Source organism: Chlorocebus sabaeus, chromosome 22, assembly GCF_047675955.1.
Source record: "Chlorocebus sabaeus isolate Y175 chromosome 22, mChlSab1.0.hap1, whole genome shotgun sequence".
Lineage (NCBI taxonomy): Eukaryota > Metazoa > Chordata > Mammalia > Primates > Cercopithecidae > Chlorocebus > Chlorocebus sabaeus.
Window position 1 is genome coordinate 28,648,475 of NC_132925.1, and position 27,254 is coordinate 28,675,728.

At 37.1% G+C, this 27,254-nt stretch overlaps 1 protein-coding gene across 1 annotated transcript in view; it reads left to right on the forward strand.

The window, feature by feature from the left end:
* Positions 1–5,843: 5,843 nt before the first annotated feature.
* The window catches only part of TRAT1 (T cell receptor associated transmembrane adaptor 1), a 31,402-nt gene continuing 9,991 nt past the window's right edge, over positions 5,844–27,254 (forward strand). Inside the window, exons 1-3 of the mRNA XM_007985884.3 lie at positions 5,844–5,998; positions 13,734–13,844; positions 21,934–21,970. Coding sequence (XP_007984075.1) covers positions 5,992–5,998; positions 13,734–13,844; positions 21,934–21,970 — 155 coding nt within the window. The 5' untranslated portion in view covers positions 5,844–5,991. The remainder of the gene's footprint in view (positions 5,999–13,733; positions 13,845–21,933; positions 21,971–27,254) is intronic.

Genomic DNA, 27,254 nt, shown 5'->3' on the forward strand with positions numbered 1-27,254 from the left:
ATTTTTGCTATCTGTGTTTATGAGGAAGAATTCATCTGTAGTTATCTTGTCTTGTAATGCCTTTATCTGATTTTATTATCAGGGTAATATGGACAACATTAGCATCTAGGACTTACTGAGCATTTCACAGGTACCAGACACTGTTCTAAGTAATTTACATATATTTGAAAACTTTCATTTTGGCATAATTCAGTTTTCAAAACAATTGCAAGAATAGTACAAAATATTCTCATAAACCTTTAATTTAGATTCCTCAAATACTAACCATCTATAACATTGACCTTATCGTTTTTTCATTCTCTCTGTCTCTGAGTCTTCTCACTCTAAAAATTCATATCTTTCTTAAACACTGGGAAATTTTTGTATATAGTTTCCATTATTATATCCCTCCTACCAGCATTTTGTACAATCTACGGACAAATTTTTTTCTTAGTTTTGTTCTATTATGCAGAACCAGCTAAATGTTAATTAAGACATCTCAGGTATTCTTTTAAGGTCAGTAAAATTGCCCTGATGAATCTAGTTCAATATATAAAAATAAGTTGCTCTTATTTACTCTTCTGTGCTCTGGAAAATTAGTGTACCTCTAACATTTTGAAATCCATGTTAGGCAGAACAGAGGGTAATTATCTAAACTGAAGCTCATTCTCTGCACATCTTACTCACATGTTTATCACGCCAGGTCCACTCTCTCTTCTTCTTTACCCATCTTTGAGCCTTGCAAGGCCAACTTCTATGGACTGCACCATCAGGGCTGCCTTTTCCTCTGACTGTTTGGTTTGGCCAGTGAGGAAATGGGTGGAAGAATGGAAGGCAGAGGAGAGCAAAATTGAGATTTTTTTTTCCCCACAGTTCTCTTCTTGCTGGCTTGTAACATGGCAATGGCTGGTTTTTGTTATTGTTGTTTCACTTTTGTTTTTTGTTTTTGTTTTTCTGAAAGCCATAGCTGCTGTCAGGCAGCTCTGCCATGGCTACTTGCTGGTTTCCAGTTACTGATACTCCTCCAAGATTTTCGAGCCCATGGGTGGTCATTGGCTCCCTCTATTGTTAACCCAGAAGTGCTTCACTTTCCCTTTGCTTCCTGCTAGCCCTGCCTGCACCGTCGTAAATGTATTCTCTTCATTTAACTCATTCTACCACCCCTTTGACTGTTAGCATCTGTTGCCGGGCCAGAACCCTGACTGGTGCCTCACTTCTTAGTGTTCCTGCTTCCACTCAATGCTCCTATTCCCTGGGGTCCTTCAACTAAAATTTCCTTTTCCTAAAAATAGTCTAGCACCAAGTCTCTTATTTTAATCAAAAATTAATCTATCATATATTCATTTGGTAGAGGACTCACTAGAACTAGACTCACTGTGTAAGATATTCTGAGGAAGCTAATTGTGTCCTAGGGCATTTGAGTTGTAAGGACTCATTCTTTTTTAATCTTAAGAAAACTATCTCTAATGACAAAAACTGACATTCAGGTGTTACAGCTGATATTATCATGGTGCTCCTCAAGTAAGCCAGGCCCTCAATGTCAGAGGAGGCCAGAGAGTAAGAGCCAGTTCAACAGGAAGAAAAAGTTGCCTGATCCCGTGTTTTCTAAAACATATGCTTTCTAACAGTAGTCTTGTAAAAGGTTTTAAAAATAAAGGGATGTTACTTCTTATGAAATACTTTTTAAAAATACTGTGTAACATAGCCTTCCCTTAAGAAGAGAAATTGAATATTATCTCTGAGAAGTGCTGTGGTAAATAAGCTGATTTACTTTGTTTGAATCAGTTGTGTTTCAAATAAGACCAAGATTTCTCAGAATGCTTTAGGTTTGCTGATAGTATTCCCTCTAGAGCACTACCTAGAAAGCGGTATAATGGGGCAAATTGTTGTCTTCTAGAAAACCTGGATATTTAAGCCTCTCACATATAGGAAAACAGACTACCTAATATTAGACATTTTCCTCTACTGTTTCTGAAGTTTTTGTGTCTACGGTTTTATTTTTAGTGTTTAATTTTTAAGACTTCTGGTTCTGTAAGGCATGATACTTGTAATAAAAAGATAGAAAAATCTGATGCTAAGTCTATGCATTGTTCTATTGCTTTTAATTTGCTTTTATCTTTTTTGTCTAAAGAATTGTGCTTTCTGGAGGACCTCATAGGCTAAACTCAATGAAAATATAAATACTAATATAGTCTAATCAGGGGCAACTGCAACCTCATAATCAATTTTGAATAATTTCACAGGTGAAAATAGCATAATTGATAGCATGGGTGGCCCGTCCGCTCCTTTCTCTCATCAAGCGGTTTGCTTACTTTGTACTAGCTTCAGTATGACTAAACAGCAATTCACCCGAATAAAGAAAAACTACAGAGAGGTAAGTAGTGTTTCAATAAAACAGATATTATAAAGAGCCTTTAAAATAAGGGCACATCTTTTATTCCAGTTATAACACTGGTGCATGTTATTGTAAGTAATTTAAACAATAGCTAGATACATTTGTAAATACATCTATTCAGCAGCTTGGAAACCCTCAGACTCTCTCCCTCGCTCTCTCTCTCTCTATATATATATATATGTGTGTGTGTGTGTATATATATGTGTGTGTGTGTATATATATATGTGTGTGTATATATATACACACACAGAGATATAAGAAAATACATTATGGTGATGAAAATTAATTATAAAAATGACAGATGATCATTAAAAAAGAAGTTTGAAAAATCGGGCCTCTTTCTACACTCTGACCCATTTTTCTGAAACTCTGAATGGCAGCTGCCATTTTGACATGTTTTTCATTTTCTGTTGGCAACAAAACCTCAATTTTGTTGGCCTTAATATTTTTATTTCTTGACAGGTGCCCATCAAAACCTCCCCCCAAAATTTCCTACAACACCTCTAACTGCTTTAAGCTTGTCGAGACATTTCTGCTTCGTCTAGCTATCTTTGAAATTCCCTTTTGGTAACCCATCTCCTTAAAAAGTACTACAGAGGCCTCATGTTTATTTATTATTTAAACGTGGCTCATGAAGCCATCATTCAAATCTCTGAAAGCACTTTCTAATATATTTTATAACAAATACATATCCATATGCTTTTTTTATATTCTGATAATGTTTCCATGTGCTCAGCTATCTACATTTAATGAAAAGCTATTTTTTTTTCCTGGCAAATTTGAAACGTCTATGGAGCTAACTAATGTGCAGGCACGGGCTTCCTGCGTGACCTTGAACGATCTTGTTATATCTCCATAGATTATTTAAATCTATGGAATGGAACATTGTAATGAAGATCACTTTTCAAAAATACTATAATAATTAGAAACTGTGAAGTGGTTCAGATTTATTAGCCTAAGTTTTTACCATTTAGAGATGTCAATCATGCATAGGATGTACATTAACCCTTTTAAACCATAAGGTAATCACTCAACAGGTACTTCAGGCTCTCTCTGAAGCAGGACATATCCTTGCTAACGTCTCTTCTCTTGCCTTCCCCAGCTTCCTGCAGCTGTCTGTGTAAAATCATACACTTGAGGCAGGGAAGCCCTTAGACAGCTGCTCTCCGAACAGGTGGGTTTGCTTTGGGTCTCTCTTCCTGTTGGGCTGCTCTGAGAGGTACTTCTTCTGAGCAAACCACAGAGTTTCTGTATTTTTGCCTGAGTCATTCTTGCTGAGTTGACCTTCTCTCCATTCACAGCCAATAATAATTAAACACCGTTTTTCTGGAATTGCAGAATTTTCTGGAATTCTTCTTTTTTTTTTTTTTTTTTTTGAGGCGGAGTCTCGCTCTGTCGCCCAGGCTGGAGTGCAGTGGCCGGATCTCAGCTCACTGCAAGCTCCGCCTCCCGGGTTTACGCCATTCTCCTGCCTCAGCCTCCCAAGTAGCTGGGACTACAGGCGCTCGCCACTGCGCCCGGCTAGTTTTTTGTATTTTTTTAGTAGAGACGGGGTTTCACCGGGTTAGCCAGGATGGTCTCGATCTCCTGACCTTGTGATCCACCCGTCTCGGCCTCCCAAAGTGCTGGGATTACAGGCTTGAGCCACCGCGCCCGGCCTTGGAATTCTTCTTCCTTCCTTCTTTGCCCATCCTCTGCGATAATTTTGGTCTAACAAAGGAATGCCAGCACCCAAATTTCCAGTCCTGAAATTCTTTCTCTTTCCAATGTCCTCTGTATGCTCCAGTTGTGGGCATCGACTTTGCCCATATTCCAAGGTGTTGCTTAGGTAACCTCTCTAGTCCTTTCTTGAGCCTAGGATTTCTACTTTTCTTACCAGTTACCTCTTTCAAGACCAAAGCTCAACTCCTCAAGGCCATAACTAGGCCCTCTCCTCTCAAACTGATTTATCAGGTGTCCGAACCCTCCTGAATGTCTGGGATTCAACTTTTCAGCAGTCTTCCTCCCCATGTTCCATTTAATTCTAGGATGAAACCTTCTGATTCTTTGTTGTCCTCTGATCCCTGCATGAACCTGAGGCTGCTGTTCCCTGAAGTCTTGTTCTGTGAGCATCCAGGCCTGCGTCGTAAAACCTGTCACTTTGCTCATGGTTAGCTGCTGAATAGAGAGTCCTCTGGTCAAATAAGTTTAGAAAACCTCCGATAAAAATATTGTTTGGGTTTCCTTTTCGCAGGACTTACCTAAGCCTTTAATATGTATCTGCGGAGGTAAAAATAAAGCTATATAGTTTTTCCAAATATATTTGTTGAAGAAACATTTGTCTTCTGAGTTTCTTAAAGACCGAGCGTTCTACGGAACATACTTTAAAAATGCCTTTTAAAGAAGATTAGACCAGAGGATCTCCAAGGTCTCTTTCAGTTTTACAGCCTCTGAGTCAATGATTCACCAAAAAATATTTGAGGGGAAGTGATTGAAATGGAAAAATTTGTTAGTATTTAGCTAGCTTTGTCCAAAGGATAAGATGCACTGTATTTTGCTTACTAGGGAGTTATTTTCTATAATGGAGGAAAAAGAAAACACAAGCCACTCATGGTTTTGTTTTTTCAATCACTGAGAGTATTTATGAGACCTACAACGTGCCGGTGTGCATAATTCTAGTCATGAAATTGTAATAATGAATAAGATAGATTCTATTCCATATGAGTTTCCGAAAGCATTGTCCAGAACATCTATATTAAAATAGTTTATCATATACAATATATGTAATTTAAAATGCACTCAGAAAATCTGCTTGTTAAAGTGCAGATTCTAGTGCTTCACCCTAAATAGTCTGATTCAGTTGGGCCCAGGATTTTAAAGTAGCATCATATAGCATACTTATGTACACCAGCCTGTAAGAACTGCTGCTATTAAGACTCTGGGGTGGTGGTTGAGAGCAGGAGCTTGTTGTCAGGTGGCTCTAGATTGGACAGAGAAACTCATGCTGACAAGGTGAGGATTGTCAGAAAATAAGACAGGCATCTAGCCTCCCATTAAGAGAAAGTATAGAAGGCAACTGATACATACTAAGTGCCCAAAAAATATTAACTCCCTGTCCTCCATCATGGCTCAAGAAAATACAATAGCTGAGCACACCCAGGGGTTGCTTACTATTTACTCATCAGTTTAGTGTATCTTATTTTGTTTCCATGTGAATTTACTTGTGAAGAGATGACTGGATTCTCTGCAGAGATAGGAAGATCCCTCCTAGTTTAATTCATACCTTTATTTATTTATTTTTCAATTAGACTCAGGTATTCATAAAAATTCAAATGTCAGATTACAAAGGCATGTGGGATTTTTCTTCCCACGTTACACAATTTAAGTCGACTGTTTTCAGATCAAAACTCAAGACACCTCCTTCACCACATTTCCTGTTTGTAACTGAAACAAAGTACACACAAAAGATTTTAAGAAACAGAAGAGAAAAGAATCTGAGGCACAGATAAAGATAAGTTTTACTGTCATGCTGCTTTTAACATAACATAGCAACATAGCTAGGAAAGAAGTTTGTAGGAGGATTTTTAATCTATATATTTGTCTTATGGCTAGATAAAGATTTCTCTAAAAAAAGAAGCATGTCAGGTAAGTGGCATTTTAAATGTTTTTGTTCCATTTGTGTGTCTAAAAATTCACTTAATAATTTCTAAGTCCTAATGAGAAGACCCTTAGTATTTAGAAAGTAGTTATTTTTAAAATGTTGGACAACTTTTAGTATAATTAAAATATATTTTGAAACATGTTAATGAGTATAAGTTGACGTTTTTCTTTTGAAAGAAAAATGTGGACAGTGTTTTAGAATGTAAATCTAATTACAGCTGTTCAGTAAGCGTTCACTGATAATTATGCCATGTGAAGTACTTGTTATTTTTAAAGAAGCTTTTGTTGACTATGTGTATTCCTCTTTAGTTTACTTTAGCTATTAAACAGGATAGGTGTAATTCTAATTCCTCAGAGATTAGGCACTATAGTATTTTCTAGAAAGCAATGCAATTGTCAACATTCAGAGAGATGACAATTTTGAAAAGGCCAGTGAAAATTCAATTGCTGTGCGATTAATCATGAGGGTTGGATCCATATTGACTTGCTGTTGTGAAAGGGTTGGATCCATATTGATTGCTGTTGTGAATCCATGTTGATGGTTCATTCCTCCTGTATTCTTTTATGTACTTTTAATTTATTAAACATCTTTTTGTTGCAAAAGAAAACATGAATATTATGTAATGTGAGAGAACCGTGAAAAACATATTAAAAATTCATACATATTTTCCATCACCTTAAAAACACAAAATATGTTGTATTTCCTTTCAAGTTTTATTTATATACATTCTACATGTTTGCTTTACATAACTGAAATGATAATGTACATAATATATCCAGCTTTTTTCACTAATATAACCACGTCCCTTTTTAATATAACTTCTGCCTAATCATTTTAAATGAATGAACAAAAATGACATCTATTCAGTTATAGTTTAGTCATTTGTTTATTGCTGAACATTTATGTTGTATATAGTTTTGTTGTTGTTGTTTTTTTTTTGAGACAGTCTCTCTTTGTCACCAGGCAGGAGTGCAGTGGCGCAATCTTGGCTCACTGCAACCTCTGCCTCCCAGGTTCAAGCAATTCTCCTGCCTCCTGAGTATCTGGGTCTACAGGCGCGCACCACCATGCTTGGCTAATTTTTGTATTTCTAGTAGAGACGGGGTTTCACAGTGTTGGCCAGGATGGTCTCGATCTCTTGACCTCGTGATCTGCCTGCCTTGGCTTCCCAAAGTGCTGAGACTACAGGCGTGAGCCACCGCGCCCAGCCCTATTGTACACAGCTTTTAAAAATATTTTTATATGGCAGAAAGATGAACAACTCTATAGCTTTTTCCATAGTAAGGGTTATTTTCTCAGAAAAACTTTCTAGAACTGAAATTACTAAGAGATTACGAGCATTTTAAATCTCATTATTGCCAAATCGCTTTTCCAAGAGTGATGACAATTCCCTTTCATTCTAGCAGTGCTTCTCCCTCACAAGCTGATCTTGTTTAAAAAATCTTCACTAATTTCATAAGCACAACATGCTAACTCATTGTTTAATATGCATTACTTTGATTATAATGAGGTTGAACATTTTTGCATGGATTTTTAAATTGTTTATAACTCTATCATTTGCGATAGTTTGATTACATCTTTTGCTTAATTATTATGCTTATAGTACTTTTAATACCAATTTGTATAGGCCAGCTATGGAGTAAAGATTACATATATTATAATTTCTGTGAATTGGCTTCCATTGTTCTGTTTGATGGATCTTACAATCAATTGATTACATAAATCACACAGGGACCATAAGCTGACGTACAATTTTCATACCGCTCCTTTTCTTTACCAGTTCATACTTTAGCAAAGAACAAAAATAAGTGTCCCCATTTTTCTAGTGCCCTGCAAGAAATGAACATAGCATTACTAAGTATAATTGCCATGAGCTGATGATGATGGGGAACTCAGAAAGCATGGGAAGGCCAAAGACAGTGAATATGACATTCAACTATTTTCGGGACTAATTAATTCTAAATTTAGAAGAGATACGGTAACATTTCCTCCACAGCATTTTGTAGTTCAGATTTCCCCTTTGGGTTTAATACAGGAGCTCCTCCATCATCAGTTGAGAACTTTTACAATTTCACAGAAGAGATGCAAAGACAAAGTATTTAAAAGCCTCACAGGTATTAAAAGTCAAAACAAAACAAAATTTCACATGAAAGAAGAGAATCAGATGATAGTATTTTTTATATTTAGATAGGTAAAATAAAAAATAAAATAAATTTGAACACACGCAAAAGAATAATTATTTCTAGTTAAGTAAAACTATGTATGAAAACAAAAACCCAAGTATTTTCTTTTTTCCTATCTATATGCCTGTAGTCACTGCATTATCCACAATGTTCTAGTATCATAATTCCTGCTGTGTTTCTGCATTTACCTAAAATCAATATTAAAGGAATCAAATGGTGAAAACAAGTCCTTTGGTCTATCATTAATTTAAATAATGATTCACAATTTAGTTTACTCATCTTCATTTTTTTAAAAAAAGGAGTCTCAATTTTCTTTACTCAGTTTTATCTTCTCTTGAGCCTCATCACCTTTTGAGAACAATGAAATCCCTTCTTTTAGAGACTGGGTGGGACTAACTTGTAAATTATCTTTTAAACTCAGATGGGTCAAAGACAATGTTTCTCCATTTAATTTAGGTAATATTATGAGTTGGGCAGTGTTTTTAAGAAAAGTCAATCCAGGAAAGACTGTCAATTAAAGATCACAGTTCCAAGTCATAAATGTCCACAAATTGCTAGTGAATAAGAGAAATCATTATTGGGCACTTTTCCAGACATTTTTGATTACACGTAATCCTCTCAGCATTTCAGAATTAAAGGGAAGAGATGACAAAATTAATAGGCCTTCTTGAAATATTAAAAGAAACATAATAAAGTATTTTATTGGATGAAAGTTTCCACACAACCATACCATCTTCAGAGGATCTTACTAAGGTTCTTCTCAAACAATAAGTACACATATAAACGGAGTCACTAAATACAGAGAAAGACAGGTTCATCTACAGCAGCACTTTAATCTCAGTAGAATTTCTGAGGTTTACCAATCTCGGGTAAAGTTTAATTGCAGAAGCAACGAAGAGTCTAGCATTGGAGGTATCATAATTTACTCTCTTCTGCCCTCCACCTTACTTTCACATTTATACTTTCTTCAATTAAACTAAGGAAAGTGTTGATTGAGGGGAATCATGATGTGCTAGGAAGAGGTAGCCTTAATGTAACACAGATGAAGATAAGAACCCCAGGGTTACAATTGTCTTAGTGAGGTTCAGTGATTTGCACACAACCAGCCACACAACTAGTGACTACTCTCATTCCCTTTTCCAGTTTGAAAATAGGGAATCCAAAGCTAATATTGCTATTTTCTCTTTCCCCATCACAGCCCACTCCCCAGTACACACCATTTACTTCTCAAATAACCCCCTGTTCATAATAGACACTTAAAGTCAGTGGATTTCAGATTTGCATTAAAGACAGCATGGTATTTTACTTGAAAGCCTGGAACTGATTTGAGAGCCGCCTCCTGTGCTGATATCCATGATTCAAATGTCTTTTATTGTGGGATGATGGGCAGTGGTTGGGATTGTGGGTGTAGTGATGATATGTCACATTCAAAAAATCATCAAGAATGTGCCTCATTTAGTACCAACCACCACCATGGTAAGAAAAACTCATTTTATAAGTAGACCCATGGGGATCATAATATTGCTATTGGGATCTGGGTGCCTAAAATAAATCTACACATTCATGGAATGCAAAGAGATGTTCATTGCTCTGACAGAGTTTACAAGCCAAGGGAAGCCATTAAGAGAAGCTATATGCTGTAATATACTATAAACTCATACACTTGTCTCAGTTAAAGACAGCCTGAAGTAAAAACAATTAAGGCATTCTATTTATTGCTTTTCCTATTGTTAATTGTTTAAGTAAAGGCTTCTGTGTAAATCAAATCTGCCAGCAGAAAGACATTATATTTGCTTAGCTGGGTTTCCTTCCAGAACACATGCAATTGTGAATTTCAAAGACAGTGCCTGCCAATTACTGTTGGCTTTAAGGGAGTCAGAGGTTTTATAATTAAACCCACCACTATTAGCCCCTGGTAGTTGGAAGCTGGAGAGAAACTTAAATCATGATTTTCCTAGCTTCCATTGCCGCTCTGATAATTTCTCAAAGCCTTTGGCTTTTTAACAGTGTAAACAGCTGAATTCAAATTGTGTGGGAGTTTTTAAAAATTGATCAAAGCTATACAAATGAAAGTAGTTACAATTAATGGATATTGATACTAAAGGTTACACTTGTTGGGCAAAAAGTTTTAAGCACTTTGTGCATCCAATATTCTAAGAGGCACTGTCTGTACTAAGTAGATACCCATAAGAGTATGGAGATATTTATACTGCCTATTTAGCATTACTGGGTAAGGGGAGGTATAAAGTGTCTGTGTGTGTGTCTGTGTGTGTGTGTGTACGTTTATGCAGACCTGAATTCAAGTTGAAAATTTCCACCATTATCTACTTAATGTCTACTCTTCTCATGTGTGTGCATTAGTTTTCAAAATGGGGGTATTTATTGTTGGCAATCAAAAAATCATGAAAGATATTAAGAATGTCATAAAATACAAAGCCTCTAAATAAAAATCTTCCTGTTTAAAATGTATATAATACTATTTTTAAAAACTTGGAAAACAGAAGTATTAGGAATTATGGACCCCAAAAGCAGAGGAAACCAGAGACCATGTGAAACTACATCACACATACTTAAACTACTCCCCAATATTAGAATTTAGATTGTGTTTTAAAAGCCCTCCAGGTGGTTATGTGGGGCAAATTTACTCTAACAGTAAATGACAAAACACAACCCTAAAGAAATGTACAGTGTGACCCAAGTTTTTGCCTTAGTGTTTCTGACATATTTCCTGAAAATTATTAGGACTTTCCCCAAAGCTTTCAGTGTAGCGTATAGGCTTGTGATATTGATTAGGTTGTTTCTTTGTAGCTGAGAGTCAAATTATCTTCTTATAGCAATTAATGGACTAATACAACTATTTCAATTCTCTTTAATTGGAAAGGAGAAAGCAAAACTTCTATTTGGAATATAATTTCGTCCAAATGATTGGATGATTTATAGCTAGATTCAGTGTAATTTAAAAAATAAGATTAGGGCTTTCTGTTTACTTCCTTGAAGTATGATTGGTTATATTGTACTATATTTTATTTATTCAAACTATAACTATGTATTGAGTATATACTAAATGCTATGTGTTATGGGAAATGGAAAGAAAAAAATGCTAAGTAGAAAGGAGATTGATTTTTACTAGTGTTCCCAAGGGTGATAAGTGCTACAGATTTATTATTATTTTCCATGTATTTATTTACCCCTCCCCCAGAAACAGGGGTATTAGAAATAAGTGTAACAGTATAGAAGATAACCAAATAAGTCAAGGTGAAGAGAAAATAAGGAAAAAGGGATATGATTAGTTCACAAAAATGAGTATCATAAAGTTCTGGAGATTTGCTTAAAGTAGATTGTGTATCAAAGACAGACAGATGATCGAGTACAACATTCACATGGGATATAATAGCAAAAATGTACCAGTTCTTAAGGAAATCCCCAGGCCTTTATATTTGAGACACTATGGGATGTATTAAATAATATCTTCCAGTTCATAGTATCCCTGAAATTAATGTATTCAATGGAGAGTTTCATACGGCTGGTTCTTTTTCTTAAAACATGTTTTATTTTGTCCTGAGAACAAAGGCCCAAATGTGGAAAATGGAAGCAAATAAGAAAGAGCAACAGAGAATTTTAAATTTTATTTTCTGACTACAACATGAAGTTCAGCTCTCTGTTGCCATTTTAGGCAGATTGTATGCTTTAACGGTCGGTGAGATGGAAGCAGTCTTGACATTCCCTTAAGAAATTTTGAAAACATAACTGGGACATGTCCCAGAATAGAAAATCATCAAAGTCTATTTTACTTCCATATGGGTAGATCCAGGTAGTTTCACACAGGCAAGGTCAAAATAATCTTTCTAAAATCAGTTTCTCATCCTTTCAGCATTTGATGAGTGAATGAACAAGGTCCCAAAGTATATACTATAGAAATTGGATGCAATAATTATAGCTTGAACTATATCTAAAGCAGGGTTACAAGTCCAATTTGGCCAAAGGTAAATTATTACTGCATCCATTAAATGCTTAATTTTAACCAGTGCGACTCCCTGGTCAACTCTAATAAATTAACTATAAAATGTGTTTGTAGGGAAGTTGTTCTATACTATATTATGTTATATTATATAATTGTCATTGTATAATGTACAGTCATGTGCTGTGTAACAATGTTTTGGTCCAACTGGGCCCGAAGTCTCACACCTGTAATCTCAGCACTTTGGGAGGCCGAAGTGGGTGGATCACTTGAGGTCAGGAGTTCAAGACCAGCCTGGCCAGCATGGTGAAACCCTGTCTCTACTAAAAACACAAAAATTAGCCAGGCGTGGTGGTGCATGCCTGTAATCCCAGCTACTTGGGAGGCTGAGACAGGAGAATTGCCTGAACCTGGGAGATGGAGGTTGTAGTGAGCCGAGATCATGCCACTGCACTTCAGCCTGGGTGAAAGAGCAAGACTCCATCTCAAACACACACACACACACACACACACACATACACAAAACAGTGTTTTGGTCGATGATTGACCACATATTTTATGGTGGTCCCATAAGATTATAATGGGGCTGAAAAATGTTTATCATTTAGTGACATCATAACTGTTGGGATGTCATAGTGCAATGCATTACTCATATGTTTATGGTGATGCTGGTGTAAACAAACCTACTGTGCTGTCAGTTGTAGAAAAGTATAGCACATACAATTATGTACAGAATAATTGGTAATGATAATAAATGACTATATTACTGGTTTATGTATTTACTATACTATGCTTTTATCGTTACCTTAGAGTATACTTCTACTTACAAAAAAAGTTAACTGTAAAACAGCCTCAGGTAGGTCCTTCAGGAGGTATTCCAGGAGGCATTGTTATAGGAGATGACCTCTCCATGTGTGTCATTGCCCCTGAAGACCTTTTACTGGTACAAGATGTGGGGGTGGAAGACAGTCATACTGATTATTCTGACCCTGTGTAGGCCTAGGGGAAAGAGAAGCGTAAATAACTTTCCACTTTTCATTCATGGGGCTCTACATAGTATGAGAAAAGCTCCCTGTGGCCAATCTTAACAAAACTGGGTTCCAGAATTATTGTTTTATCCCAACACATCGTATTCTATTCTACTGAGATTAATGGAAGAGAACAGGCGATTTTCTGTAAATAAGAAAAGCATGTATGGTTATAGTCTGAGGATTAAAGAAAGGTGAAAAGTATAGCAAATTAGAATTCTTGGTAATTTGAATGTTGTTGCTTTTTGAACAAAAGTTTTTTTATCAGTCACCACTTGTCACCTTTTAGTAGCTACACAAAAAAGTCGTTTATTTCATAAACATTCAAAATGTGAGAAACTTGAATCCTTTTGCCCATGCTGAATTCAGCGACTTAACATCCACGCCCACTTTGAAAACTGAAAAAAGTTATGAATATTAATTACTTTCCTGGTAGAGAATGTGTCCTTCATTATGAATAAATACAACAGCTTTAATCATGGCAATAGCCAGACCAAAACAAATGGGTAAGCAGCTATTGTATTATGTGTATGTGTATTTTAATTTCCAGGAAACTCTGGGTGCCCCTTTTTCCTCTGGGGACTTCTGGCATTGCTGGGCTTGGCTTTGGTTATATCACTGATCTTCAATATTTCCCACTATGTGGAAAAGCAACGACAAGGTAAGACATTTTGACAGATTTCACATGGTACCTGCTTGAATGGAGACTATGGAGTCACTGGAAAACCTATGGAAGCAGACAATTTTATGAAATGTCATTCAACAGGATATTTTTATCTATAGAAAATCTATTTGCTAATTTTTCTCACCCAAAGGGTTCTCTTATTTAAGAATGCAATCATATTAGAAATGTGAAAAAATTATCCAATTTAGGAACTCTGCTTTAGGGTGTAGAGTGGGAAGGGATTATCCTGGTAAATAATGTTTTTCCTCCTCCAATTGAAAAACCTATGAAATTATAGTCTATGCTGGGGCAGCCATCAAGGTTCTCTCTGATACAAAATAAACAAAGGGAAGTCTAGCTCTTTAAGATTCCATTCAAGCCAGCTTAATCTTCTCAGGATCAGTCAGGCATTCTCAAGTGCAACACACAGGAGCGGGCTCAGAAGACGACTGGAAAAGGAATAAATCGAACCATGGGCTTGCTGTCAAACACTCCCAGAGTCTAGGAGAGGTCAAGAGTATCTGCCACTGTCAGCTTTGCTTTTTCAACATGCTAGGTATAAGTTTTAACGATGTGGCTTTCAATCTGCATATGCCACAACTGAAATGGTCTAAAGTTCAGCAGATGGCACAGCCTTTGTATGCTGTAGGCATCCAATTCACGTTGAATATGCATGGATCCATGCTGAATCCATTACATGTTGAATACGTATGGATGGGTGGGAGAATGAAAGTTCAACTATTGCTGGAAGGTATCTTTTTTTTTTTTTTTGAGACAGCATTTTGCTGTGTTGCCCAGGCTGGAATGCAGTGGTTTGATTAACTCACTGCAGCCTCAAACTTCTGCGCTCAAACAATCCTCTTGCCTCAGCCTCTCAAGTAGCTAGAATTACAGGCATGCACAAACACATCCAGCTAATTTTCAGAATTTTTTTGTAGAGATGGGAGTCTCACTGTGTTGCCCAGGCTGATCTCCTACTCTTGTTCTCAAGCCATCCTCCTGCCTTGGCCTCCCAAAACACTGAGATTACAGGTGTGAGCAACCACGCCCAGCCTGGAAGATGTGTAAATACCAAGAAACCCTCGGGGCGGGACATTGAAGTGGTAATAAAAGAAAAGAAAGGATAAATGCATTTCCTTTTAACAGAGGAAATGAAATAAAACTAAGTTAACAAAATTAACTTAGACACATGTGTCCAAGGAAAATTGCATGGAGCTAATTTAGAACAATGGTCAGACTGCAGCAAATGTCCTTATTTCATTTAGAAATATCTTAAGCATTGATAATACTAATGTAAAAATATGAAGAAGAGATTATCGTCATGCAGGTTTGAAAATAAGATGAGAGGTACTCGAAAATGGAGAGGTCTAGCTGAAGCCACACATCTATTCAATAGCAAAATCAATGATAAGTGTCCAGTTTTTCTAACTCTCTGTCCCAAAAGGTTTCTACCAGCACATCCTATTTTGACATTGTTGACCAGTTGCCCTCAGCCAGAAACCCAACACTCTTTTTGGATCTCTGTTATATCAATTCTACGGCTAAGGTGAAATTTATGACAAGCAATCCTTTTTCATTAGCAATGCTTTCAGTAAGTCTTTTAAAAATCAAATATATTTTCAAATAAACATAAACTTTATAAGTCAGATGTGTAAATGACCCATCATCAAACATCTACAGTATCCCTCTTTTATAGATAAAAATGAGCTCAGAGTAGTACTTTGTTTTATATATCAAAATGGCTATTTTAACTTCTTCATTAAGATATCTTATAAATCCAGATAATATTATAGTCTGAATTACAAAAAAATATGTGAATTGAGATCTACAGAGAGTAAATAATTTAAGGTGACAACCAAGACAAGAACAGTAACCTAAATTAGTACCTCACTCCTTCATTGATTCCATTGAAAATCCTTTTAAGATTGCTGAGGGGCCAGGTAACAGGTAGACACTGACATGTTTACCTTGAGCTCACTTGTCTAACTTAAAAGTTATCTAGCAAATGTGACCTATTTACTTTCAACCTAAATAGTCAGTGTTTTCAGTCATATGATTGCATTGAATTATGGATGTTAAGAACCACTTTTTATCAACATCATCAAGATCAAGACTGGTATAATTTCACTAATCTAGTACTTCCGCCCCAGAAGTATTCAGCTGTATTAGTCTTTTACAACTCATTGTAAATAGGTTTTACAATTCTCATTTTTGGTAGTTTGTGCATTGGGATTTATTTACCCACATCCACACCTTTTTGCCTCCATGCAAATTCCTTTGTGTAGTTGCTTATTATGGTAAGTTGACCACTGCAGAAAGATGGTAGCCTTACTTTAAAAAGCAGCACCTTTGGTAGTTAAAAAAACAGCGCCTGTAATCCTAGCACTTTGGGAGGTGGAGGTGGGTGGATCGCCTAAGGTCAGGAGTTTGAGACCATCCTGGCCAACATGGAGACACTCTATCTCTATGAAAATTACAAAAATTAGCTAGGCATAGTGGTGCACACCTGTAATCCCAGGTACTCGGGAGGCTGAGGCAGGAGAATTGCTTGAACCCAGGAGGCAGAGGTTGCAGTGAGCTGAAATAGAACCACTGCACTCCAGCCTGGGTGAAAGAGCGGGACTCTGTCAAAAAAAAAAAAAAAAAAAAAAGGCAACACTGTTTCATCTTGCTATTTCAGGACAGATTTTTTTCTTTTCAATTGTGCAAACTCTTACTGCCCCAGGCATGCCATAAATAGCTCTATTACCTAAAAGTAATGTAATGGGAAAGAACATTTTTAAGAAAACAGCAAACAATAAATTGCATTTATTGATGTATTTTTAAAATAAATTTTGCTTCTCTCAATTGTTTTTTAATAGTATACCTTTGAAGCAGACCTGATGTAAATTATAACTCTGCCTTCAATATTTAGCTGGGAGATCTTGTACAAGTAACATAATTTCTCTGAGTTTCAGTTTCCTTATCTACAAGATGTGCAAAATACCATCTAGACCCTAGGGTTCTTATAAGAATTACACACACACACACACACACACACACACACACACACAAAATCTTTGCATAGCACTGGGGACTTAGTAGGTCAATCCTAGATCTGGTACAGCCCATCACCATACGTGGTGGCCCTGTTGCTTCCTTCCCTCTTTCCACAAGTAAGTATTAAGGATCTACTATGGCTACATCTCATCCCATTTAATTTTCACATCTGTTATTTTGGTGAACATTGGTTTCTCTGGCTACTTTGCTGCTCCCACCGTCCCTATGCCCCTCTAAGTCCTCTCCAGCTCCAACTTCACTTTCCTCATCTCTATATTATTTAACAAATCTGTACAATACCCTGAGCTTTAGCACTAACTGTTGTGGTCATGTAAGTCACATTCAGGCCATTTCAGAGAGTTTTCTGTAGGGTTTTATGGAATTGGTTCTAAACATTCGCTTATCACAAAACTTTTTATTTGAGCAGTAATGTGCCCTCCTTAGGTGGAGCATACACTGGAACTTGCATTTTATTGGTGTGCAATTGATGTATTCATCAATGCTAAGAATGTCCTTTGTTCTTATCTCTCCTCCACCCTTTCTCTCTGCCCCAATTTCTCCTAACATCTTTTCCCAAGTATTAGTAATAGCTCTGCCATTCTTTTCATCCCATATGAACAAACAGAACTCTCTTTGTTTCTAACCCAGAGATTTCAGATATATTTCAGAACTGCTCTGCAAACAGTTCAGTTCCTTCCCAGTCTTCCTGAAGACGCCTTCCTGCCTTATTTCTCTTGGACAAACAAACTATAATAAAAGAGATTCTATTGTATCAGGCAGCTTTTCTGCCACTTGGGCTGTGAATGCAATGCCCCTGTATCTGGCCTCATGTAACTTTTTATGTTTGTACCTTTGTGTTACTCTTTGTGGCTAAGAAACTTGCAAGATCTGACTCCACCTTGGTTAGTCAGTGAATAAGTTTTGCGGGTGTAATAAATAGCGTTCAAAAGAAAATCTCCATTTCAGCAACAATACAATATCTGCACATTCAATCAGATAGACCAGATAAGCCTCCCCTTGATGTTTTCTGTAGCAGCTGGGTAGAAGCTTTGAAATGGAGCTCTCTCATTCTCCCTGAAATAAATCCTTCATTTTTATGTGATTCTTTGTTCAAATCTGTTCTTCAGGAGGATTATATTTGTTTCTTTTTCTGATAGGAGTGCATTAACTTTTTGCTTCTTTAAATCCAAAAACTATTCTTTGTTCAACTCTTCCTCTCTGGTTTGGAAAGAAGGTTAAGCAAGTGTATGGTTTGGTCATACATCAAAATCCTATCAGTAGGAAATTATGGCATCTTCGCATGGAACACGCATCAGAGAAATTTTATTATGGAGTTTAAACTATGTGCTGTTGTCTATTCTTGTACATAGGAGGGTTAACACTCTAAGAGGAAAAACATAAAAGCAAATATATTTGCATCGCACCCTCTCAACTACAAACCTGACCACAAGCGTTTGCATCTGAATCACCGGAGAGGATTATGAGAGCTCACCTAGTTCTTCCCACGCACATCTTGCACACTTCATTGCTTTATAGCAAAGCATACACTTTTTTTATTTTGCTAAATGTCATTGAAATCACCAGGCAGCTTTTAAATTAAGTCATGCCACTTATTTTTAAGTAAACTTTTGAGCCTTCATGACAGAGTGAACTTTTCAGGAGCCTGAGCTTGCTGGCTTTTATTCTTAGCTGTAACCTCTGAACTTTTTACTACTGCTCATTTAAAGAGATTATAACCTTCTTCTAGAAAGGAGTGCAAAACAAAATTCTCCAAGTACTGATGTCTCAGCTGCAGATGATACATTTACATCCTAAGAGTAGCAGGGAATGGGGTGCCCTTGAATTTCTTAAATCCCATTTCAGGTGTTCCCTTTGTCCATTACTTGTTTTCTTTATTTTCCCCCCAAATTGGTTTAGTCCCTTTCCTTCCATCTAAACATCGCATTATAATATTGTATCCTTTATATGGTTGCTTCTATTTCCATTTTCCCACACAGTTTTTTGCCTTACTTTTTTTTCTTTTTTTCCCCCTCCTGATAATACATTCAGCACATTACCATTCTATATAGTTTGTTTGTTTGTTTGTTTATTTATTTGAGACAGAATCTTGCTCTGTCGCCCAGGCTGGGGTGCAGTGGCACGATCTCAGCTCACTGCAACCTCTGCCTCCTGGATTCAAGCGATTCTCCTGCCTCAGCCTCCTGAGTAGCTGGGACTACAGGTGCACGACACCATGCACAGCTAATTTTTTGTATTTTAGTAGCAATGGGGTTTCACCATGTTGGCCAGGATGGTCTCGATCTCCTGACCTCGTGATCTGCCCACCTCGGCCTCCCAAAGTGCTGGAATTACAGGCATGAGCCATCACACCCGGCCAGAGTTAGTTTTTATGTGTTACGCTAGCATTCTTTCTCAGCACCAGTGATCATACTTCAAGCACCTCCAACTGAAAAATCCACATTATCTTTTAAAAGTATTAGCCTGTTTGGGGAATTATTTTTACTCTATAACCTACTTTTTCCTATTCTTATTAAGCAATGACACTCTTCACTTTTGTTTTCAAATTTTTTGCGGATGTTTTCCCTTTTCTTTCAAATTAATGCTCCACTGGTGACTTTTCTTTTGTCAAAGGTGAGATTTTAGTAATTTCATTTCAAATCAAGCATTCCTTATAAATCTTTTAACTTTAAAATATCATACCATCTTAATAATACCAACCTGTTTTCAACTAACTCGTTCAATGAAACTTCCTGACTCGAATGAGTGCAATTAAATTCTGGCTTGTTATATAATATGTATTTAGAATGTATGTATAATATTAGTAACAAACTTTGTCATTAAAAATGTTTTTTACAGAAATTATTTCATTTACTTCTGACATGTACTCTGTGATATAGGCATTATTGTCCCTACTTCATGGATAAATTGAGAACCAGAGTTTTAAAGTAATTTGCGTGTTGTCACAGGGCAAATGCATTCCAAAACTGGTACCAAATCCATGTCTTCTAATTCTTAACCCTGGATTTGTTCCATTATACATCAGGCTACCATTTGACTAAATTCTTACGCATCTACTTTAATTCCAGGCAAATCTGCAAAGTAATTAGTGGCCTGAGTGTAAACATTTTCTTCACATAGAAGAAAATCAACACATACTTTATGTCATGTCTTATTTATCAGTTTACAATTTCCTGGTCTATATTAACTCTTTTTTCTTTATATGCTTATTGATACTATTTACATTTCTCAGGTTTTTTTATTTTGCCGAATTTGTGCCTATTATGCAATATGTTTTAGACCTCTCTAAGCTTCTCCCACCATTTGTGTGCACTCATTCACAAGACTAATATGAAAGTAGTTGAAAATAACTGCATCTTTTACATGCAGTTCATGGTAGAACATTTCCTCTGGGCTAGAAGTATGTTTCCGGCATATTCCAAGTGGAATACGTTCATCACTTTTGGTCCCATAGCAGCTTAGTGCATCTGCAAAATCTTCCCTCATTTAGTCCTTCACAGAGTTCTTCCAAACACATTGACATGTCCATTTCATCCCCCAATATGATTACTTTCATAAATTGTTTCACTAATGTTTCTTTAACAGTTGATAAACTCTGGAGAATAACTCCACTTTGTTACACATACATTTAACTAAAATAAGTTTTGTAGTTGTTTGGTGACTTACTGAATTATTTGAAAATGTTATTGCTATTTCCTCACTAATACAGTGTTTTCATATGTTCAAGTTGAAAGACAATCATTTGGTCACTATTTTCTCGTGGTTATTTGTCAGAGAGTTAGATAATAGTGGTCTTTATTTTTACATGAATAACTTTTTTGCAAGGTTTTGGTTTTTATTTAATGCCAGGTTGAAAAATAAGCCATTCAAATGTAATAAACATTGTACTGTGTATGTGCATCTAGTTCAACAGCAAAGAAAATTTACTGATGAATGGATAATATAGAATTTTCTATAATATTGATCTTAAGATTGTACCTTGAATATCCCTTAATTTTTCTCAATAATTCATTATTAATCTATTCCCTTCCATTAAAAAAAATTCTTAAAACTGTATTTGTTAAATAGATTTTGAATTCTTATATTTAACCTAGAGGTAAAAATACTTTTATTTGGCTTTGAACTGCCTCATTCAAGGTTTAACAGTGAGTTGCTTACTGAGATTCATCACATAGTTTTTTTTTTTTGTATGTGTGGTTTTGTTGTCCTACAATACATCTCTGGTAAGTCTTGCCCTGGCAGACCAAAAATAACTTTTTTTTTCTACTGTTCTACTGTGTTGCTTAATTTTAGAGCCTGTGTTCCAACTTTTTCCAGGTCTCTTCTTTCTAGGACACTCATTTCTCCTTGCCACTCCTTTGTACCATGTGGATGAAATGGCGTCATGATCAGAGCAACTTCCTTAATATCATTTTTATGTTGTTACTCATGCCAAGAAATGTTAAAAGTAGATATACAGATAGATGATAGATAGATAGATAGATAGATAGATAGATAGATAGATAGATAGATAAAAGAAAAGTCTCCTATTGATTTTTTCATTTTTGGTAAGGAAGAAACGCCTATTCAAACCACACGGGCAAAGATAAAAACTTACAAGAATGCAGAGGTGTTTCATGGAACCCAAAGGCAGAAAGCACAGCCATGCCCTGCAATGGACTGGAGCCACAAGGGAGGCAGGAAGGAAGGTTCCGGTTCTCTCTACTTAGTGTTTTCTGTGCATAAAACCGCCAAGCATCCAGGCTGTACATTGTCTCCAAGCTGCACTGTTTCCATCCCAAATTACCAAGAAAGTTCATCTGGTTTTTCTTCAAATCATATAAATCTTTCTGTCTTGGTAATTTGGTAAAAGGCAAATCTGATTGGCCCAAGAGACCTTTAACCCTACTTCAATCAGAAGTGCCCTGAGAGCCTTGTTCAAATATATTAAGTGACATTGAGGCTAAGCTCCCCTCGGAACACACTTTAGAATATTTAACAAAGGTATGTCAACATTTCTTTTAACTTGTCTATTCTGAATATCTTTCAGATAAAATGTACAGCTACTCCAATGACCACATTCCCAGGTACGTTGTGATTGAGTCATGTATCATGATTCCCAACTAATAAGCGAAAGTAACAATGCTATATTGTTTAAAGTTTTGGTTCATGGATATTGTACTTAGGTTAAAATAAAATGAAAAGTGAGTTTTAATTACTTTTACTTTCATCTAAAGATTAGAAGCTATAACATTATTATCTTTCCTAGTTATTTGCACACTGTGAATCAACAAGAGAGCTGGTTGAAGGATAAAATGAGATTCTAACCTGGTAACTATAGAATTCTCATTAATTTCAGAGGCAGATATCCTAGATTATGATCCATCTTAGATACAGAATTGTGCTACACTTCAAAATCCATAGTAGAAAACAGTCTGGCAACCTAATACAATTTATGATATGTATACATGGGCCAGGCATGGTGGTTCACGACTGTAATCCCAGCACTCTGGGAGGCCGAGGCAGGCATATCACGAGGTCAGGAGATGGAGACCATCCTGGCTAACATGGTGAAACCCCGTCTCTACAAAAAATACAAAAAAAAAAAAAAAAAATTAGCGTGGTGTGGTGGTACATGCCTGTAGTCCCAGCTACTCAGGAGGCTGAGGCAGGAGAATCACTTGAACCCAGGAGACAGAGGTTGCAGTGAGCCGAGATGGCACCACTGCACTCCAGCTGGGTGACAGAGTGAGACTCTGTCTCAAGGAAAAGAAAAAAAAAAAAAAAAGATGTGTATACACATAGATATATACAAAGATGCATAGCCCTATGCTGTTTGTAAAGTTAATGTCAATCAACAGGGAAATGTGATGAACAGATACTCTGAAAGAATATGCAGTTATAGATATAACTTATTCTCTTTAATAGTTAATGAGCTATGTGCAAAGAAATTTGTATAGTAGTATACATTTTTTTAAAAAGATGGCATAAATCATAGTAAAGAAATTTTACTTTTTTTGGATAGTATATTCTGACCCAGATATGTCAATATATTAGAGATTTCTGTTTTAGGAGTAAAAAAAAAAAAAAAATCTAAATAAAGAGAATTTCCTAGAGGGCTCTTCAAGACCTTTCTGAAATGGTAGACTGAAAGGTCTTTGAAAAACACAGAGCTTTCTCACTGGGTAGGATAAGATCATAAGCCTTTTTGGTATCTTAAAGGTCTTTTTTTTTTTTTAAATTCTTTTTCCATGTGAAAATTTCTCCAGCAAGTATAAGATCCAGGCTGCAGGCACACCCCCTCACACACAAAATCTGCTTTTACGACTACTCTTAACATTGAATTCTTTAACATTAGATAATTTTCAAGTCATTAGTTTATATCAAGAATGATTTGCTTATCGCTCTTTTGGTTTCTTTCTACAACACATAATGATGAAAATCCTGTATAACCACACAGTAAATGCTAATCTCTTTGATGCTCTATTTAATACTTGTAATTTGCAGGGCAATTAAGACGCAATGTGATAGAAAGTCTTGTGATTTGACTATTTAGCTAAATTAGGTTGGTGGGTTAGGGATTAGGATGGGAGGAATGAGGGAAAATTGGTAAAATACCTGCCTCAAAGCAATCAGGCTCTTAGCTGTAGGGCAAATGTAAAAAAGAAGCTTTTATAGCATTTATTCATTCAATAAATATTCACTCAACAAATGGGTACTGTGCTAGACAATTGCAAAATAAGTTTGCTGATTACCAATCCCAAGGGAGGATGTAAAATAGCAAAGGGTCATTACTATGCCAACCACCAGGAATAGGGGTCTGAGCGCTTCAGCCCACTGTGTCTTGGGTTGCACATTTACAACTTTGCCTGAGCCTGGCGAGACAAAACACACAATGAGTTACATAAAGTGAGCTTATTACTTACCGATACTCAGCAAAGGACAACCAAAGTCTAAGACACATTAGGAGCTAGTTCCCCAAGACTCAGAAAAGCTGCCCAAGGTGGATGGAAACTCGTTTTTCTGTTCCCCACCTGCACTGCAACTGAAGGACCCCAGAAAGTAGCCCACCTTTGGCTTTATCCCTAAGGGGCAACATGATATGCTGGATTAAAGCACTGAAGGATATCCTGTTTCTATGAGAAGACTAGAATAGAACCTAGGCTGTTCCAGCCGATTCTTCTTTATCTCTGAAGATTGCATTTCCAGCACATTCTACAATTATTTTTAAAAATTAGAAGTGAGGCTGGGCGCGGTGGCTCAAGCCTGTAATCCCAGCACTTTGGGAGGCCGAGACGGGCGGATCACGAGGTCAGGAGATCGAGACCATCCTGGCTAACACGGTGAAACCCCGTCTCTACTGAAAAATACAAAGAAAACTAGCCGGGCGAGGTGGCGGGCGCCTGTACTCCCAGCTACTCGGGAGGCTGAGGCAGGAGAATGGCGTAAACCCGGGAGGCGGAGCTTGCAGTGAGCCAAGATCCAGCCACTGCACTCCAGCCTGGGCGACAGAGTGAGACTCCGCCTCAAAAAAAAAAAAAAAAAAAAAAAAAAAATTAGAAGTGAGAAAGGAAGGGGCCAGTTTGATGTAAAGTCACTCAGATAACTGTCCTGCAACAACAAAGATACAAAGATGGAAAGGCGTAAATCTTTTCCTTAAAGATTTATAAAATAGTCTATTGTCTATTGTAACAAATCTCCAGTTAGGCAAAATTTGAATATACAATGCAAATTTTTTCTATAAAAAAGGGTTGATATTTTAATTCACAAGTTTATGTATATACTTTATATTTTGTCTATTTCTCTTGATTATGTGCTTTGGGAACCAAAATCACTTTTGTAAAGGGGCATGGAAGCTCCACAAACAAACCAATAAGCAAACTAAAAACTATCTCAATCCATTAAACGTTAAAACAGGGCAAGTGAAAATAAGGTCTATGTTTCTTAGGTGGGGCTTGCATTACTGATGCCTCTTCAGTTCCAACATGGTTTGTGGCCACAGAGGAAGGAAATAAACTTCCATCGCACTGAGTTCTCTGTTGCACTCTCTCCCCACTCCTGTTCAATACTGGCTTATGTTGGAAGGGAAAGGAATTGCTTCTCTCATCGTATTTCTCTGTTTCCCCATTCCCTGCCCTTCCTGCAATAGTAGGTCAGAAACATGATCACTTTAAGGAGACCATAGCGTTTAAATCAAGCAGAAAGTCAAATACACACTTTCTGCTATTTATCCTTGGGTCACTTTCTTTCTCATTTAAAACATAATTCTTGTCTTTTGGTTTGTGTTGGAAGGATAACACTGTGAGACTATCATGGGTCTGAGATCCAGGCAATTCTGGATTTTAAACAGACTTGCAATTAGTGGATTCGCAGTCTCGGGGAAATGAGCATTGGTGAAATTTGGTTTTATCATTTGAAGAATAAGGTTTGTAATATAATACTTTATTTATGGAGTGTAGTTGACTAAAAAGCTGCCACTTTATTGAATAAAAATTAATGTCTCTGAAAATTCCTGCCCACTTGCAGTATGTTCACACCCTAATTCAAGAAAGCAGGTCAGGTTCACAATTACATTACGCTTATCATGACTCCTCAGTTTTCAGAGTTTCTCTCAAAAAGCTTAGGACACATTTCCAGCAGCTTTTCATGAACTTCTCCTGGAGGACACTGGAGGTGCTTTTATCATAAAACATTAATTCAGCTCAGCTACTCTTCTACTTTCAGGTGACTTCTTGATTTTCTGGAGCTCTGCAGGGTGGGGATCTTCTGTATGTCCCTTCTTTGCTAACTATGCTACCTAAATATAACTAGTCTCATCCGTCCTCTTGACCTGTTCTCAAGGTTGAGAATCCTGATGACAACAGAACTCTTGGGCGCCCTTCCCTGACATCTCAGACATCCAAGTGGCTACACAATTGAGGCCTTCCCTAGACCCAGAAGACGTGTCTCTATGTCTTCCAGCCTCCTGTTTGTTTCAATGTACAAATAATCATACCCCAAGCCCCAACCCTGTATAACTGCAAGAAGTCTGGTCCCTTTCCTAAGTAATTCTGGGAATCTCAGGGTTCCCCAAACCTTATTCTTGGCTGCCCCCTTGTCACCTCTAGCTCTGTCACTGCTCTCGGATTCTCTGTCATTTTAGAAATCATCATGCTGGCAGTTCTTTCCAGTATCTTTTCTGCCAAACTTTGGCGAAAGACCCTTCTTTTGAAGTGCTCTAAAGCACTGGGAATGTGAGCTCATTGTGCTTAACAGACTTTATAAAGAAATAAGCATATTAGAGAGGCACTTGAACACTAATCAACAGAATGAGAATTTAGTGTTGGATATCATGGCTGTGAGCATCCATTAACCATCACTTCAGAGACAACACTGCTGGATTCGCTTCTCAGCCTCAGTCACACGAAATAGTGCTAGGGTTTATACTCTTCCTCTGGATCAGGATTCTCTATTTGGTGCCTTCCTACGCCAAGTTCAAGACATCTACACCCACATCACAACCCATGCCAGAGAAAGCAAAAATGTAATAAGCATATATGCATCACTCTGCCAACGTTTCCTTTTTTCTTCTGCATTGTTACTTTTTCTGTCCCTTTTGTATCATTCCTACCAATATATAAACAGACTGTATTGTTTATATGTTTAAAAAACCAACCATCTCCTCGAAACTAGATTGTGCGGTGGCTCATGCCTGTAATCTCAGCACTTTGGGAGGTTGAGGCGCGCAGATCATGAGGTCAAGAGATTGAGACCATCCTGGCCAACACAGTGAAACTCTGTCTCTACTAAAACTCTGTCTCTACAAAAATTTGCTGGGCATGGTGTCATGCGTCTGTAGTCCCAGCTACTCAGGAGAATCACTTGAACCTGGGAGGTGGAGGTTGCAGTGATCCAAGATCACACCACTGCACTCCAGCCTGGGCGACAGAGCAAGACTCCATCTAAAAAAAAAAAACGAACAAACAAAAAACAGAAAAAAAAAACTAGATTGTCTTACAACTACCTCTTCACTGCTCTTTTCTCTTTTACAAGAAAACTTGAAAGTTCCCTCTATATTCTCTCCATATTTGCTGGCTTTTCTTCCTCTTTTCCTCTTCTTTCTTGAACCTACTGTATTCCGTAGGTCCTCACTAATACACCAGCTCTGCTCTTTTCAAGGTTACCATGATCAAATCTCGGTTTCAGCTTGCTGAGTCCCTCTGCAGCATTTGACACCCTGACACTCTCTATTTGAAACACCTGATTCTCTGGGCTCTGAGCCACCTCCCTCTTTGGTTTTCCTCTTCTCTTACCAGCAGCCCCTTCTCCTTTGCTGGTTTCTGAATCTTCAACATCAGAGTGCCCAGGGCCTCATTCCATAAATAATGTCAT